The sequence below is a fragment of the Nicotiana tomentosiformis genome, chromosome 1, assembly GCF_000390325.3.
Source record: "Nicotiana tomentosiformis chromosome 1, ASM39032v3, whole genome shotgun sequence".
NCBI lineage: Eukaryota > Viridiplantae > Streptophyta > Magnoliopsida > Solanales > Solanaceae > Nicotiana > Nicotiana tomentosiformis.
Genome location: NC_090812.1, coordinates 95,578,437 through 95,595,945, shown reverse-complemented (window position 1 = coordinate 95,595,945; position 17,509 = coordinate 95,578,437). Strand labels below are relative to the sequence as shown.

General features: G+C 36.7%; 2 protein-coding genes across 16 annotated transcripts; both read right to left on the bottom strand.

Annotated features, from left to right (window-relative positions):
* Positions 1-2,209: 2,209 nt before the first annotated feature.
* LOC104088641 (phytochrome A-associated F-box protein) lies at positions 2,210-4,557 on the bottom strand. Its single transcript, XM_009593349.4, has 2 exons — positions 3,696-4,557; positions 2,210-2,939 (listed from the first exon to the last, which is right to left on the bottom strand). Exons 1-2 carry the CDS (start codon positions 4,271-4,273, stop codon positions 2,516-2,518), a joined length of 1,002 nt encoding a protein of 333 aa, XP_009591644.1. The 5' UTR covers positions 4,274-4,557; the 3' UTR covers positions 2,210-2,515.
* Positions 4,558-5,833: 1,276 nt separating this feature from the next.
* Positions 5,834-11,675, bottom strand: LOC104088642 (serine/arginine-rich-splicing factor SR34). Of its 15 annotated transcripts, none has more exons than XR_011411881.1 (17): positions 11,514-11,670; positions 11,034-11,122; positions 10,676-10,741; positions 10,501-10,575; positions 10,292-10,406; positions 10,168-10,214; positions 9,998-10,055; positions 8,588-8,637; positions 8,412-8,468; positions 8,207-8,334; positions 8,023-8,121; positions 7,413-7,479; positions 7,193-7,325; positions 6,977-7,070; positions 6,493-6,891; positions 6,228-6,322; positions 5,834-6,140 (listed from the first exon to the last, which is right to left on the bottom strand). XR_011411881.1 is itself a non-coding variant. In XM_009593350.4 (14 exons), the coding sequence occupies exons 2-14, from the start codon at positions 11,115-11,117 to the stop codon at positions 6,137-6,139; spliced, it is 912 nt and encodes a 303-aa protein (XP_009591645.1). In that variant the 5' UTR covers positions 11,118-11,122; positions 11,514-11,675; the 3' UTR covers positions 5,834-6,136. The 15 variants fall into 15 exon arrangements, 6 of the variants coding, with proteins under 6 accessions (XP_009591645.1, XP_070044172.1, XP_070044176.1 ...); XR_004504932.2 differs by having other exon boundaries at positions 7,260-7,325; XR_011411877.1 differs by having other exon boundaries at positions 6,493-7,070.
* Positions 11,676-17,509: the final 5,834 nt, after the last annotated feature.

Sequence of the window (17,509 nt, the reverse complement as noted above, 5' to 3'; positions counted from 1 at the left end):
GTGAACACACTACCAAGACTAAAGAAAAAACTTGAACAGCATTAGATGGAGTTTCTTACAAGCACCACAAGAATGGCAAAACATGAAATTGCTTCTGCTATTTATATCTATACTTCGCCAATTTGTTCATTGTAAATTTATAAATCTGTACTCTACTACTATGTACTGGAATGCACTTGTAATCATCTCATTTTTCTTTTATTTTTTTAATTCAAACTTTCTTTGCCTAATAATCCAAGAAAGTGAAAAATAAAATTATATCCCTAGTAGATAAATAAATACTTTGCATATTTTCTTTTTTATAAATAAATATTTAGTTTTATATTACAATTAATTTTTTAAAAAAAAATTTCATATAAAAACATTCATCAACATATGTTTCTTTTAAAATATAAAGTGATGGACTGGTTATGAGGGTATATTTGTAAACAAATAATTCTTTAAGAAATTGTGCAATGTTTTAATACATCAAACCAAACAATAGATAAGAAATATGTCAGCATAACTAATGTCAGTATAACTAATGCAAGTCACCCTATTCCGCATTATTCTTATGCACTCTACCAAACGACCCCAAGGCCACTACATGAAAGAATCTCAAGTAGGATCAATTTATAAGCAAGTGTGCTTTTCGAAAATATCTTAAATGGATTTGGCCTTATTAAGTTGGCAGAATAGCCTGGGAGGCCCCTGTATTTGTCCAGTTTTGTCATGCCAATGTTCGTACTTACAAGTTTGCCAACCAAACCCATCTACCCTTAAAATCTGAGCATTTTAATTCTCGCTCATCCTATGTGGTATTTTTTACTGAAGTGCGTATTCTACACTCGTTTAAGGAGCGTGAGGCCTATTAAAAAGGTACCAATAGCCATTTTTTGGTTGTCATCTTCTTCCCGATTGTTCAACCTCCATTGTTGAACAAAGGAGGTGAGCTTTTCTTCTTTGCTTCTCTCTCTATCTCTCTCTCTCTCTCCAACATTTTCTGTCCAATTTTTTTCTCTCTCTTCAATATTTTCTGTCCAATTCTTTCTCCCCTCCCATATCTTCTTTGTTCGTTTCTTCCCTCGAATCTGAAACTTTATCATGAATTTAAAATCCTCTGGCCAATAATTCAGTTCTCTTTTAAAATTCAATTATATGCCCTTTTTGTAGAAGGAAAACTCATCAAACTATTAAAAATACCAACAAACCAAAAAAAGGGTCAACCGAAAAATTCTCAAAAATCACCACACCTCAAAATTAACCCATAAAGGATTTTGAAGCACAAATTATACATCTTTTACCAATTAATACTTTAAAAGATTAGAGCTTTTTAAGAAAATTTAACCCCCAATTTTAAAAATCAAACAAGGCAAGATTTTTTTCCTAAATCAGTAATAATAATAATAATAATAATAATAATAATAATAATAATAATAATAATAATAATAATAATAATAATAATAATAATAATAATAATAACAAATTATTCCCCCATTTTCGAGCTGGACAAAAAATGGACCACCGAACTTCTTCTCCGCCACCTAATGCCTTCAGCCATGGAAATGGACCACCGAAATTCTTCTCCCACTTTTCGATCTGGAAAAAAAATTTACTCGATTTCTTTTCTTTATTCATTTTAATTTTATTTCGATAATATAAAATGGGAAGAATTGGAAGGGGAGAGGAGGAAGAACATGAAGAGAGAGAAGCGAGATGGGCAGGAGGAAGAACATGAGGGGAGAGAGAAAAATCAATGAGGGAGGTGATTAGGAGATTAATGTTTGAATTTTATTTTTAATTTTAATTTTTAATTTTTGATTTTAATTATTTTTAATCTACCATGTGACATGATATCTACTTATTGTTATTTTTTTACGTGGCAACCAACGTGGAGGAGATTGTATTACACGCAATGGAGATTGTATTACACGCACTGGCAGCCTTCTGTCATAAGCATTTATTATACACGGTTTGAAGGAGTGTAAGTGTTCAATTGATAAATTGTTAAGTTTGAGGAATGGCAAAGCGGCGCAAGTAAGCGGCACAAGTAAGTGACATTTAGGCCATTCTGCCTATTAAGTTTCCTAAGAATAGCATTTTGTGTAATGAGAATAACTGACGATAGCAATGTGATCTTTAAATCAAATCTGAAAATAATTCCAAAGCGCGACCGACCAGGTCAAGTTGAGAGAGGTTTACTGAATGTCTCAGAACCACAGGCCACAGCTATTCAATACTAGGATTCACGCCTTCACTATAAGTAGAAGAATCAAATGAAGAGAAACTCATACAAATATAAATACTCCACCTACAAACTCTACAACAACAAACCCACTAAATTCCCACGACAGGGGTCTGGTCCACCTACAAACTTTCTATTGAAAATATGGCAAATTACTATTGAAAGCAATCACAACATACATAAAATCCAAATAAATCAACCAGCCTAAAATGGCAAAAGAATAATCAAATGCCACTCACAAAAACAAGAAACTATCAAATTCATGTTAACACAGATTAGCCCGTAATTGAGTCAGGTATACAATGGCCAGTCAGTCCATGCTCCAGAAACATGGCCATTCTCACAGACATAAGCTCGAACAACTGGTTCCCCATCATCATGGAACCCAAAATACCTCCTCAAACAGAACGCCGAATGCAGATCCCACGTCTGGTTCGACGAGCAAAACGCGCAATTCAGATCAATCTTCTTCCTGTTACCATCGTTTATCGTCCTCCAAACCCTCGACTGCTTGAAATTCTTGAAAATCCCCCGAAATAGCATGTAATTCCTCTTCTCCTCAATGTGAATACAACCAGGCCAATCACATATGTACAAGCAATCCCCTTTAAATCTACTTGCTAGTAGCTTATTCCCCTGCTCACGGCTCAAGTTCCATACCCCGGATGCCAAATGAGAACAAAGCGATCTATATATTTTCCGCCTCTTAGAAACCCTGAATTCAGCCAAAGGAAATTAACAATTATTTACACATAGAATCAATACGTATATACGCAATTTGTTCTAGTTTATATGATACTATTTTTTTATGGTAAAACTTTACCTGCACGCAATGCTAACACCAAATCATAAATTTTGGCTTCAAAACTAGATTCAAATTGTCCCATTATTTCAACTTCAAACTTGAAACATAGATTGAAGTTTGAAAAAACAAGTTTTAGGAGCTTTTCAAGTTTTCGACTTTTCGCTCATGAATCATGATATAGGCGAAATCAAGATTTGAAATTTATAGAATCTGAACTTACCATCGAACTCATAACTCGTCTTAGTTATTGGATTCACAATTAAATATTTATACACATTTAATGGATTTCCTAATATAAATACATGATCTAAGCAAAAGCTACTAAGTTAGTCTGAATCTGTACCTAATACTCTAGCTTCGTCCCTAGTCACGGAACTTTAACTTTATATTCATGTGCAAACACAACTTCAACTTTCAAATGCATCTTTCTACTTCAACTTCAAATACTACTTTTTTTCCCGAATCTCAACCAAATCATATTCAAACATCTATTGTCACACAATTATGTAATGTTTAACATCGCAAATTTCAAAAGCCTTCACTGTTTTTCTTAAACTACAAGCAAATCAAACTATGTCACATATTGAGGGAGTAACAAATTGCATCCAGTAACTAAATTGCATATCTAACCAATAATTTGATGTAAAGACTGAGTAAAATTTTTACCTTGAGGGGGTCACAACTACGTTTTGGGGCGGCTCCACGACCTCAGGCTGATTTGGGGTTGATTCAGAAGCATCATAAACAGTATCAAACATAAGATCGTCAAACAAAGACCAACCACAATCAGTTACTACTTCACCAGAATCAATTTGGTTATTACTCGACGAAGGCATTGGCTGAGACTGTAAACTACTACCGGATTGGGCCAAGGCCCGATCTAGGTAACTCTCATCTGGGCCGAGCTCACGTTCGAGCCCAAAATCGGAATTCTCCAAAAGAACACCAGCTTGGTGAAGACCAGGGCAGCATACGGCTAGCTTGTAAAGTGAAGCCCAGACCACAGGTGGGGTGGTTGAAGTAGAAGATGGTGTGCTAAGGAGATCGGAAACAACTGAAGAAATGGTCAAAGAGCATTTGGATTTGTAGCAGATATTGTGAATCATAGAAGAAAATTTTGTAGAAACGCAAGATAAACGAGCCCAGTTTCTTGGGTCATCTTCTAGCTTGTAAAATATGTTGAGAACAAGATCATCTGAGAGTTTTGAGAAAAACCCATCAGAGTACATACTCGTGTTAGACATTTGAAGGTGTTTAAACCAAGATCTGAGTCGTATATAATGATTAAAGATAGAATTTATTATCACTTGTTCATATATTTAAGAGGGGAAATTTTATCCAGAAGGAGGAATTGTAATTGTGATTGGGAAGAGAGTTGAGAGGAAATGGTTTTGTATATGTGGCGGTGGTTGTAGAAAAAGGCAAAGGGGTAGTTTTGGTGTGCAGCGGTGAAGGCTTTTTGGCAGTTTGTGGAGCAGTGGAGGATGACTTTCAGTGCCTGGTTTGTTAGTTGTTTATCAAGATTCCTTATATGAAAATTTTAGATATATATTATATACTTGGTCGGTTTTGAATTACGTGTATGAATCCCATTCTTTTTTCACTTTATTTTGATCCAAATTACAAGTCTACTAAATATTATTTTATAGGTTTTCAAAGAAATTTATTTTATATTGGTTTGGCGACATAAAAATAAAAGTATGTTGCTTTTTACTAACAAATGGAGTATCAAATAAACCATGTTTCAACTTTGCTCATAATAGTAGTCTTAATAGTAAGTTAAAAGTGGAGAAGGAAATTTAACCAATTTGAAGGGGACCTTGTTTCTAATTTTACCCTTTCCTTCAATATATGCTGGAGTACTAGCCTACTACTACTATTTGCCAGGATCCATATGAGACTGACATTAAATGAAAAATCGCTTCAGACATACACAAACAACTGCAGATCTTTCAAATTTCCCATCGTTCTAAATAATGGTGGATAGAATTATATGGTGGATTAGCCGAAAAAGTGCAGATAACACTGCTATTAGAAAAAGAGGAAAAGAAAACTAAGCCACATACTGACATGGGGAGGACCTACTTTCTCCAGTATTCAACATTGCACTTGTATGGTTCCCAATTGGGCCAACATCTCACTAATTCTCGTCCACACAAAGATGAGGCCCCTCAAGAAATGGCCACACATATATTATATTCTCTTCGCTGTTTTAGATGAAACAACTGTTTTAGGGACAAACGTATCTTTATATATTCCCATTTGCCAACACAAGATCATATAGTTTGCCTCCCCTGTATCATTTGAGTATGCTCTTTTAATTCTTGAAATTTCAGTTCTTGGAAATCTTAGTTTTGGGAAAAGGTTGTGTGAAAATCAGCTTTACTTTCTTTCATAAACCAAGAAATAGGATTTCCTATTGTTTTCAAATGGAGTAACATTTTTTATTTGATTTTGAAAACCAAAATATGTGTTTCAATCCATCGTTGCTGTCGAAAAATTTTCTAACCAAACGTGGCTGATCAGGCCAGTAATAGTACTTCACTTGAATAGAAAAGTATCGAGATGAAATCAAGTTTTTCTTTGTCAAAATTCAAGCCTGATCATAAGGAAGAATTACTCAAAGCTACTTTAAATAGTATTTTGTAACTTCATTTTCAAATCATTTTTAAACTTCCAACTCAAATGTTATCCCAATGCATATTTGAAGAATTGTGATAAAAAAAATTGTTGGCCACATATAAATAGTACAAGTGCTTCTAAAAATGAACACCACGGACCCAATTTGACGAACAAGGACAATCTGCAAATCAAGGAAATTCATAATGTGAATGTGAAAAAGGAAATTAGTTCCATCTCTTACCATCACGCAGCTAGAAAGCCTATTAAGTTCTACTATAATATTGCAGTCTTTACCAAGTCTTAAGAGATACCAAGTTCAGTATAACAATTATTATCGTCTGGCGTTCAATAATACAGAAATCCTTTAATGTAAGCAGAACAACACTCTTTCGGGCACTTGGACTCCCCGACTATGCAGCTAATCTTCCGGGCATGATGGAACTCGCAATCACAGCAACCCAAGTCAAGAGATGACTCCAACAATCTTAACTGTCAAATAGCAAAACTTCCAATAAAATATCCATCCAATCACTAAAATGATCAAACATAACATATCACAAGGATCAGAAGTAAGACCTGGATAAACCTCTGCTCCGACTACGACTCCGGCTCCTGCTCTGGCTTTGGCTGGGACTGCGTCTTTTTGGACTTTTACTCAAACGTTTTGGGCGCTGCAATTAACCAGTTGAGAAAAAACAAAGAAATGTAGCCAAAGAAAAGAGATTCCAATTTAAAAAGGCCAGGTATGCCAAAAACAACGACATAGTAAGACAAGACGGATGATCCCGACATGTTTGATTTTGAGGTATCCAGTTCACTTCAAAACAGAGATTTAACTTACAGATGGTGCTGGCGATCTGGACCTTGATGGAGATCTGCAAAATTTCCAGAAAGAACTTAATTTAATATCCCAGTCCTGCCACTTAACAATTCCTCCAACTGCCTCGATTCCACTTCCACATCAGCATGACCATTATCAAAGTAACATTGTGGGCAGAATCCAGAGTGGAAAATATGGCATGTATGAAGCAATGCAATTTAGCCAGTTAAGATTTAAGTAATAGTTCAAATTTGTGCAGTCAAAGAGACCAATAACCAGGAATGAAAAGAATGAACTAGAGTCTTTCTTCACTTTGGTAGAAAATGCATCTACCACAAATAGGTGGTGATCCAAATTCAGGTGGCAGTTAGTTCCCCAGTCCAGCTCCACCATAGAATCCATGATCTTCATGATCCCAATCTAGCACCCACGGAACATTTCACGATGCTCATTAGATCAGAGACATCATAAAGGACCCAAAGTTGCCATCTAGAAAACATCGTACCTCCACAACCAAAAAGAGTTGCAGGCAAGACCATATGCATATCCACTCAAGATCCTAATATGCAAATCCACAAACTGCCGCATATATCCAACATCTATAAAAACAAACAAGGTGACTTTTCATACTTATAAAGGAAATGACAATGCAGTACGTTTTCCCTACAACACAGTTCCAAATTGAATTAAAGGAAATGAACCAACTATCCCCTCAAAACACCTTTTATATTTCTTTTTTGCTCAGCCCCAAACCTTTTAAATTTCTAGTTTTGCTTGAACAGACATACACTATCATAGTGACCAGTCTCTATTGAATGGTTGCACATTGAATTGGCGAGCAGAGTAAGAAAATCCTGAAATAGCAGGAAATAAATGAATATGAATTCTATTTTCATAGGGGCAAGAAAAAGGAAAAAGTTTAACATCTGTAATGTTCGTACTCATTTGGTTCATTCTAATGGTTTGCTAATGCCATTGCAAGCACTAAACCCCCCTCTAAAATCCTGCCTGAAGCAGAAGAAAATAACACAAATGTAACTATTCATTCCCACCAGAGTATGCAAAACTACACATTACCATGAAATGCAACCTTTGCAAAAAATTTGGCCTACGGGCTACGACAACTTACCATTCACCCGATGTACCACCATTTGACAAATTACCAGAAGACTCATACTGATACTGAAAGGACTATATAACTCAAATACTTAAAAGTGGATTCGGCAGTTTTATGCATGACATGCGAGACAACAGCTTCTCGCTGCTATATTTTTCAGAAAGACAAAAGGAGAGGCCACTGAGAACCAATTAAGCAAAGAAGACTAGAGCATCAAGAGTCAATATCAAGGTGAGTTTTTCAGTGAGCACATCAAACTAACAGGATAGAAGATAAAGGGCAAAGTGTATCACACTGCAAGAGCACTTTAGATTCAAAGATCTTACATCAACGACAATTCCAGTGTAAAAGAACTTGAGAAAATTGGAAATATTCTAATCAACAAATAATGAATAAAAGACTTGCAAGAAAAGAAAGGGTTAGCAGAATATTACCTTGAGATAGAACGTCCTTTTGACCCAGAACGGGACCGAGAAGAGACGGACCTTGAACGAGATCTTGAGCGCCTTGAAGATTTAGCTTTAGGAGATTTGCTGCTATGGAAAAGATACCAATAAGGCCCATAATTGCATTAAAGTAAACCACTAGTCCAAACATAAATGTGTAATGTGTTATGACCTTTTGCTCCTGCTACGACCGACACTTCTACTTCGGCTACGGCTTCTACTGCCACTCTTTCCTCTGGAGTAAGAACGGCTGCGGCTTCGACTGCGGCTTTGGCTGCGGCTGTGGTCATATTCCTTAACCTACAAGAAGTAGGTTTCTAGAATAACCAAAAGAAGGCATCAAACGGTATAATTCAAGTAATAGAAATGTGTCATACCCGAATTGTTGAACGAGAAAAGGCATTCCGAAACTCAGAGTCATCAAGCTTTTTGATCTATACATATGAAAAGATATTAGCTGCACCTCTTAGTCATATAATGGTATATCAAATATTATGAACAGCATCAAGGTTAAGGAAACCAAAAAAAGGGAAAAGAAAAGCAGATGACTTACAGCATATTTCATGTCATTGTAGTTTGTATAATCCACAATACCAGTAGTCCCTGAAAGTCCAATCAAATTTCCGACATCAGAATAAGTTACAAAATAGAAATGACACAGTAATATGAAAATCAATATGCTTCCTACAGACTGAACGGAATTTCAGACCACCTATTATATCATTAATCTGATATATGGAATGTGATTAATAATTTCACTAACAATCACATCCTCCTCGGGACGAGTTATCCTGTCCTCTGTAGAATCACCAAAAAACGGCTCAACCAAGTTACTCAGCTTTTAGCATGTCGAAGATGGCCAACTCTTTCACATTATCAAGCATAGCAAGCACCAAACTCACGAGTATTGGAAGACAGTACAAATTTTGTCTAGACAAAGGAAGATATATCAGCTTATATAAGAGGTAACAATAGAGAGGGAGACTTGAAAACCCAAATTATGAATCCATAGTTCTTTTCTCTGTATTTTTCCAAGTTCATTGGATGTACCGAGAACCCACAGTTTTTTTTTTATGACCGAGAAATCCGTCTGGGGCCGATCCTTTGGACCAACCGCAGCCTTCGAAACTCGGTGGATAATGGGCCCGCCCCTCTACCCTTCTCCACTTAAATACCAGGCTTTTGCTTTGCATGGTGTGGGGGCTTGAACCTGTGACCTAAGACACAAATCTACCACCCTTTGCCACTTGAGCTAGGCCCTGGGGGCAAAACTCAAAAGGGATGAACCCACAGTTATACTTATCAAAGTTCTACACATCAAAAGAATGATACTAATAATCAGCAACAGTATGCTTGCCCTTAATGTTCTACTCGATTATGAACTCATTACTCTATGATAAAAAGAAAATTGTATCCTTAACCAATTGCTATGACATGTAAACCACAATGAGCAGGAAGAGGAATACTGTGTCAGTGTAAAATTCTCCATATTTTGGTCTTTTTCCAAATCATATCAGTACAATGGTTGTGCATATCATAGTTCTCTTCTCTGTATTTTTCCAAGTTCATTGGATGTACCGAGGTATGAACCCACAGTTATACTTATCAAAGTTCTACACATCAAATGAATGATACTAGTAATCAGCAACAATATGCTTGCCCTTAATGTTCTACTCGATTATGAGCTCATTACTCTATGATAAAAAGAAAATTGTATCCTTAACCAATTGCTATGACATGTAAACCACAATGAGCGGGAAGGGGAATACTGTGTAGTGTAAAATTCTCCATATTTTGGTCTTTTTCCAAATCATATCAGTACAATGGCTGTGCATATCATTGTAGGTTCCCATGAGAAACTCATTGCTTTGTGTGTCATCGTAGGTCCCCATTGCACATGGAGCAGTTCTTGGCAATTTAAAGAGAGAAAAGTGAATCTAGCTTTAGCTGCTTATAATCTTACCCCTCCGTTCACGGAAAACTTGGGAGAAACAAACATCCCCAGCTCGACGCATGTGATCCTACATAAGAAACACAGGTTACGAATATTCAAAAATTAAAGGACAAAGTTGAGGGGAAAAGGAGGATCTCGGTATGGTCCCTATATTCACAACTCAAAAGACACCAACTCACCTTGAGATCCTGCCACGACGCTGAATGGGGTAATCCTGTAATCTTCACTGAAAAGCAACAAAAAATATCAAACAACACAAAATGCAATGCAATGTACTACAATATACAAAACCATGAGGCACACCTCGATAATCAGAACGTCTGGACACTCCACCACGGTGACCACGACCACCACCACCGTCGCCACCACCATAACGATCGTTTGACGACTGACCACGTCCGCCATGTGCAAGCTCAACCTGCCAGTATGAGCAATTTTAATAGAATCAGCATCCAACAAGGAAGCAACTAGTGAGTTTGTTTAGACAATAAGCTAATACACATTTGACCAACCCTCAGACGGTGCCCATCAAAATCATAGCCATCACGACCACGAATAGCATCTTCAGCATCACGAACTTCTTCAAACTGTTAAAGTTTGCCACCAATATAAAGGTCAGAGTAGCTAAAAGGGCGTAGGCAGGCTGATTTAACGAAATATATTGGAACCAAGGCAGCTCAAACTCACCTCAACAAAAGCATAACCAGGGGGTCTTGGTGGAATTTTCAGCTCAATATGTGCTATTGGGCCATACTGCACTCACACATCAAAGAGTTTATAAGTTTCTATGAGCTGAAATCTTAAAAATTGCGGCAGCAAAATTACACACATACACAAGCATTCCGAAGCGTACAACAATAACAATGATACTCCACAATCCCAAACTAGTTGGGTTTCGCTGTAATGAATTCCCTATATACATTCTACTCTATTTGGGCCCACTTTACTCAAATGCTTAATTTTGTTTTATTGTATTGTTTTCTTTTTGTCTTTAAGCATTATGAAATCACATCCAATAATGTAGGAATCCAAGTAGAGCATGCACCTTATAAAACAGATCTTCCACTTCACGCTCACGAATATCGCCGGGAAGATTGCCAACATAAAGTGTCCTACTCGATCGACTCATTGTCCCTGAAAAAGAAAACTACATTCCCAGTAAAACCAAATATTCTGCCAGAAACACACAAACACAAAAGGCCTAACAGACAAGAATAAGAAACAAGCACCTCTTGCATCTAATTGAAACTAACATCAATTTAGACAATTCATACATTCTTTGCAGGGACAAAAAGGGAACAGGTAAAAGAGAAAAACTTTTACACTCTTGTAATTATTCAGTTGCAAAACAACTTCAATCACAAAAACATAGCTTGATCGACAGGAACAAGACACAACGTAACTTCGCACTAACTGACATTAATTTATACAATCCCAACACTCTTTGCATTGACAAGAAGGGAAATCGGAAAGGATATAAAATTAGAACAACCTGTTTTATGTGAATATATGTAACCGAACATACCTCAGAAGATCGAGAGCAGACTAAGCTACAATCCACAGCGCAGAAGCGAGAAATGTTTGAAGATTAGGGTTTTAAGGATTAAAGGAGGGTGGGATACAGTGAAGCGATATTAGCGTGCTCCTGAGTAAGCATTTTGCATTTCACTCCTTCATGTTTATTGTTTTAACAGTTCCACCCTTGTAGTAACCCAAATAAATGATTATAAGAATCTACTCATATTCATATTTATACCAATTTACCTAACCCACTTGTTAGATTAAACTGGTAATGTTACTAATTACCAAACCAATGTATTTACTAAATTTAAAAAAATAAATATTAGTTAACTATAGTTAAATGATAAAAGAGTATGCAATAGACTTATGTTCTTTTATTGTTGGTTTTGTAAACACGAATTGCGGTAAGTTTTTACTATAAATAAATATTTTTTTGTTTTAATTTGCCTAGTATAGTTTGTCTATGTACTAAATCTATTCAAGAGTCTGATCTTAAATATGTCATAATATTATTTTGATTATAAAAGCTTGAAATATATAAATATATTAATTTTTTTATTAGATAAGAAAATAGTATTTAATAAAGTAAATTAGTATGAGTATATTTTTACAAGAGAAAAAATCTAAAATCATACATTATCTTTGGTTTTACACTTAAAATCATACATATTTTTTCACATGAAGCACCAATAATCCATTTATTTTAATAAAATAGTGCACTTTTAGTCGTAACCCAAACACCATTAGTTTTTTAACGGAAACCTCTTTATTCCCTGCAACGGATTACCTACCAGTCTTCCTGTCGTTTTTTGCCAAGAGAGTAATACCAGGAAGGAGCTAAATTATTTGAAAACCAAGTTGACTTTTGGAAAATTCGAGATATTGCCGAGGTTTTCTTCGCAAAGTTTCATCATATTTTCAATAACAGTTCTCACCTGATTTTCGAGCTCTTTGACTGTAATCAACCTTCTTTTAATTTTATTTTTCTCTAGCGTGCAGCGTCGCTTGAACCAAGAGCTTATCAAGATTGATAGATATCATCAGCTTTGTATACTATTTTAATATGAGTTTTGCCGACAAACTTCTTCCAGTGCTTGTTGTTGCTTTGAGTTTTTGCGGCATCCTCTATAGCTAGGAAAGCATTGAGGTTTTTAACTTTTTTTCACCAGATGTTCAAGCTCTTCCTTTGCACCGGCAATTAGCTTCACGTTTTAACTTATTGTCTGCAACAGGTTTTCCAATAAAAGATTCAGCACTGCACTTATTATCTTTCTTTCTTTTGGGTAAGCAAGAATATAAATGAAATACTAGATAGTTTCTCAGCTCTTAGACTTTCTTTAGATATATATAGTTGTTATTCATTTGGAGGGAACAAAAATTATGTGACAGGCCTCTATAAAAAAACTAACGGTGTTTAGAGTTACGATTAGGGGTGTTCGTGGTTCGGTTTAGGTCGATTTTTTCTTAAAAAGAAACCAAACCAAGTAAGTTGGTTTTTTAAATATTAGAACCAAACCAAACCAATTAAGCCGGTTTTTTATCGATTCGGTTTTTGTCGGTTTTTTTGGTTATTTATCGGGTTTTTTCTTAAATATGAGATATACACTACCAAACGCATATTCCGGCGACTATATTTTCAACGTAACACTATCAAATTAATTGCTCTTTGAGAAATCTATCATTTACCAAGATATATTGATGAATAATTTAAGTACTCAATTAAAAATCGATTATTTTTGACATGAAATAAATTCTTGTACTTAGCAAAAGAAAACTACCAATCAAACTAGAATGTAAATACAAGAAATTATATTATTATAATAGCAAATAACTAGACTAAAAATAATGACTAATATATACCGTAAAATTTTAAAAATTTTATATAAAAATATACATATATATAGGTGTAATAATAAATTTAAATAGCTACTTTTATAGTCAGTTTGGTTCGGTTTTTTCGGTTATCTTTTTATTAAAACTAAAACCAAACCAAATTTGATTGGTTTTTAAAATTCAAAACCAAAACCAAACCAAATCTAAAAAGTATCTTTTTTTCGATTTGGTTCGATTTCGGATTTTTATGAATACCCCTAGTTATTATTAAAAGTGCACCACTTTGTTAAAGTAAATGGACTATTAGTGCTCTGTGTGAAAGAATATGTATGATTTTGAGTCTAAAGTCGAAAATAATGTATGATTTTGAGCTTTTTATCATTTTTATGAGTACTATAAAAGTTTAAGTTATATCAACTGAAAATATAAAAAATATTTACATTATCACGTAACTTAAAAAAGTAAATAGAAATCACTTAATTTAATAATCACATTGATGTAATATAAACAATTGATAAATAACATGTCATAAAAATTCTGATTGTGTGTGGGTAAAATCGGGGATAACTTTACCCCCAATTTTATGATAAAGAAACGAGAAGACAGTGCAGTCCGATGTAGCATCGGGTAAAGCCGGGGGATCCCACATATCAGAGTCCGGGGAGGACGAATGGTGCGCCAAGAATCCTACATGGCCAAACATGGGAAGAATCGAGTTCAAGCAAAGTGAAGAACCAAGGCTAAAGGAAAGACGGTTAGAAAAGACAAACGAGGGGCCGAAATATCCACCCTCAACCGGATATTATGGCACAAATCTCGCCCAATATTAACTGTGTATCACGATTTACTAGAAGAAAAAGATTTTTACCTTATTTAGATTTGTACTAGGATTGAAACTCCCTCACTATATAAAGGGGAGAACCCTTTCATTTTCAACCACTGTTTGCACGCATATGAAAGCAATAAGGTTTATTTTAGTTCTCTAACTATTGTCCAAAGTGTTTTTCAACTGCTTATTTATTTAGTTGCAGCCGAGATGGTCTCGAGGGCTTGATCGGAACCAATTTTCAGTATTCAACTTAAAGTCAGGCTCAATTACCCATCGCGTTTGATTTGATCGTTATATTTTCCTTTAATTCAATTATTTGTTATTGTTAGATCATCCATGTTAAATTAAATCAAGTATCCTTTAAATCGCGTACAAATTTAATTGTTACTCATTTTAAGGGTAAACAGTTTGACGCTCGCTGTGGGGCTAAGGATAATAATGGTGATTTAATATGAATCTCTGTAACACACCTTATTTTACACTTGTTCTTTGAAGTTTGATTTCAGGTCCATTCAAAATTTTAAATTCTCAGTCTGCTCACTTGAACGTTGACACCGAGTCAGTCCACCACGGTGAAAATAATAACATAGTACCAAGCAATGGCATGCCCTCTATTGATCCTAACGGTGTCCCAATCGTTGACCCAATCGATGCCAACTCACAAGTTGCCATCAATATCAACCTGTCAAACTGATCCCAAAAATAGCATTTGCAGGGCACCCCGGCTATCAGCTCGAGAAGTGCCCGAAAGGGAAGGTGATGGAGTTAGCTTACGATTGATTTTTGAAATGCTATAAGATTAGCAAGTAACAATAGCACAACTGCAGAGTCAAAATCATGCACAAAACATGGCCGAAACCGAACGCATTAGAGAAGATGCTCGGAGAGACGAACAGATTGTCACAGAACCAGATGAGTTCGAACCCGGTGAGACTTCCGAGGTGATGAAAATGCTTGAAGGACTAACGAAACGGGTGGAGTTTGGCGAAAAGAAGATAGAGGCAAATGGCAAGAAGGTGGAGACTTACGATTCAAGGGTCGATCATATCCCGGGAGCGCCTCTAATATTAAAAGGACCGGATTCCGAAAAGTTCATTCAGAAACCTTTCCCCCTTAGTGGAGCACCAAAGCTAATTTTGAAGAGGTTACGAATGCCCGATATTCCCAAATGTAATGGGACCACAGATCCAAACGAGCATGTAACCTCTTACATGTGCGCAATAAAAAAGAATGACCTAGAAGACGACGAGATCGAGTCGGTGTTGCTGAAGTAATTTGGGGAAACCTTATCCAAATGAGCAATGATATGGTATCATGACTTACCTCCAAATTCTAATGATTCATTTGACGACGTTATCAAGGGTGATACGAGGAAATCAAACCTCTTCAAAGTCAAGCAAAGGGACAACGAGATGCTTAGGGAGTTCGTGTTGAGGTTCCAGATGGAACAGATGGACATGCCCCAGTTGTAGATGACTGGGTCGTTCAAACGTTTACTCAAGGACTCAAGCCCTGAAGTTCCGTTGCTTCTTAATAATTGAAGCAAAACTCGGTAGAGTACCTAGCGGTTACTTGGGCCGATGTTCACAACAGGTACCAATCAAAGATAAGAGTCGAGGACGATCGGTTGGGGGCTCCCTTAGGGTTTGTTTACCCCAATAAAGTGAACTACATGTCTAAAAGAATTGTGGATCAGGAGCCAAGGCCACCCCGAGATCGATACCAGCCATACAGCTAGAAAAAGCGACCAAGGTTCTAGCAATCGAGGTCTGATGAGTAAGAATGGTTTCGACAGATCACTCAGGGGCAGAGAAGTCCCGAGACTATCAGAATATAACTTTAACGTGGATGCAACGAGTATAGTATCGGCCATCGGCCACATCAAGGAGACTAAATGGCCACGGCAACTCTAGTCTGATCCCGCACAAAGGGATCACAGCTTGATATGTAAATACCATGGTACTCACGGTCATAAGACCGAGGATTGTTGAAATATAAGGGAAGAAGTGTCTCGTCTATTCAGCAATGGGCATCTTCGAGAATTCCTAAGTAAGCGATCCAAAAATCATTTCAAGAACAAGGAAACAAATTAAGCAGGAAGAACCTCAACATGTTATCAATGTGATCATTGAGGGAGTAGATGTCCCACATGGGGCAATGATAAAATGCACCAAAGTTTATATCACAAGGGGAAAATGCACTCGGGACTATGTTCTGGAGGGGTCCATCTTGTTCAGCGATGAGGGCGCCGAGGGCATGATTCAACCTCATAACGATGCATTGGTAATATCCGTATTTATTAATAAATCTCGAGTTAAGCGTGTGTTAATTGATCTAAAAAGCTCGCCCAACATCATCCGATGGAGAGTCGTGGAACAACTGGGTTATTGGACCAAATTGTACCGGTAGTACGAGTATTGAACGGGTTCAACGTGGAATGAGAGACAACGAAGGGTGAAACACCCCTACCGGTAAACATGGCTAGGATCGCCCAGGTAACAAAATTATATTCAATCGAGGGGGGCATGAGATATAATGCCTTGTTCGGGAGGCCATGGGTCCACAGTATGAGAGCAGTGCCTTTGACCTTACATCAGGCATTGAAGTTTCCCACCCTAGGCGGAATCAAAATAGTCTACGGGGAACAACCGGCCGCAAAGGCAATGTTCATTGTCGAGGAAGTGATCCCAGTGCCCGCAATCACAACATCACAAGGTGAGGTACTGTTGAAGAGAAAGGCACCAAATAGCAATCACCGGTCCTTACCCCGACCGGGCCGGAGAAACAAGAGGAACAATTAACAAATAAGGAAGATAATTTTTGGGTCCCGAGATCCTTCATAGTAACTGATGATACCGATGCCTCCAAATCGACGATCGAGGAACTGGAATAGGTCATACTAATCGAGTATATGGACCTAAGTGACCAAGAGAAAACTTCTTTTATAACTAAATTCGGCACCTATTGTTATAACATTATGCTTTTCAAATTAAAAAATGTCGGTGTCGCATATCAACGCCTAGTTAACCGAATGTCCAAGGAACAAATAGAAAAATCAATGAAGATTTATATTGACGATATGTTAGTTAAGTCCCTGCGAGCAGAGGACCATTTGAAACATTTGCAGGAAACCTTCGACATACTGAGGAAATACAATATGAAGCTGAAACCAGAGAAGTGTGCCTTCGGAGTCAGCCCAGGCAAGTTCCTCATTTTCATGGTGTCTAACCGAGGAATAAAGATCAACCATGATAAGATAAAAACCATAGAAGATATTACCATAGTTGACAACGCCAAGGTGGTACAGAGACTGACCGGGCGAATAGTCACACTGGGTC

Bases quoted from the DNA above. Each gene is read 5' to 3' on its own strand.
- LOC104088641 (XM_009593349.4), bottom strand. From the start codon at position 4,273: ATGTCTAACACGAGTATGTACTCTGATGGGTTTTTCTCAAAACTCTCA. The intron at 2,940-3,695 runs GTAAAAATTTTA...GGCTGAATTCAG, and splicing joins GTAGTTGTGACCCCCTCAAG to GGTTTCTAAGAGGCGGAAAA.
- LOC104088642 (XM_070188071.1), bottom strand. From the start codon at position 11,117: ATGAGTCGATCGAGTAGGACACTTTATGTTGGCAATCTTCCCGGCGAT. The intron at 8,469-8,587 runs GTAAGTCATCTG...TCATATGTATAG, and splicing joins ACAATGACATGAAATATGCT to ATCAAAAAGCTTGATGACTC. The intron at 8,122-8,206 runs GTCATAACACAT...TTTCCATAGCAG, and splicing joins GGTCGTAGCAGGAGCAAAAG to CAAATCTCCTAAAGCTAAAT.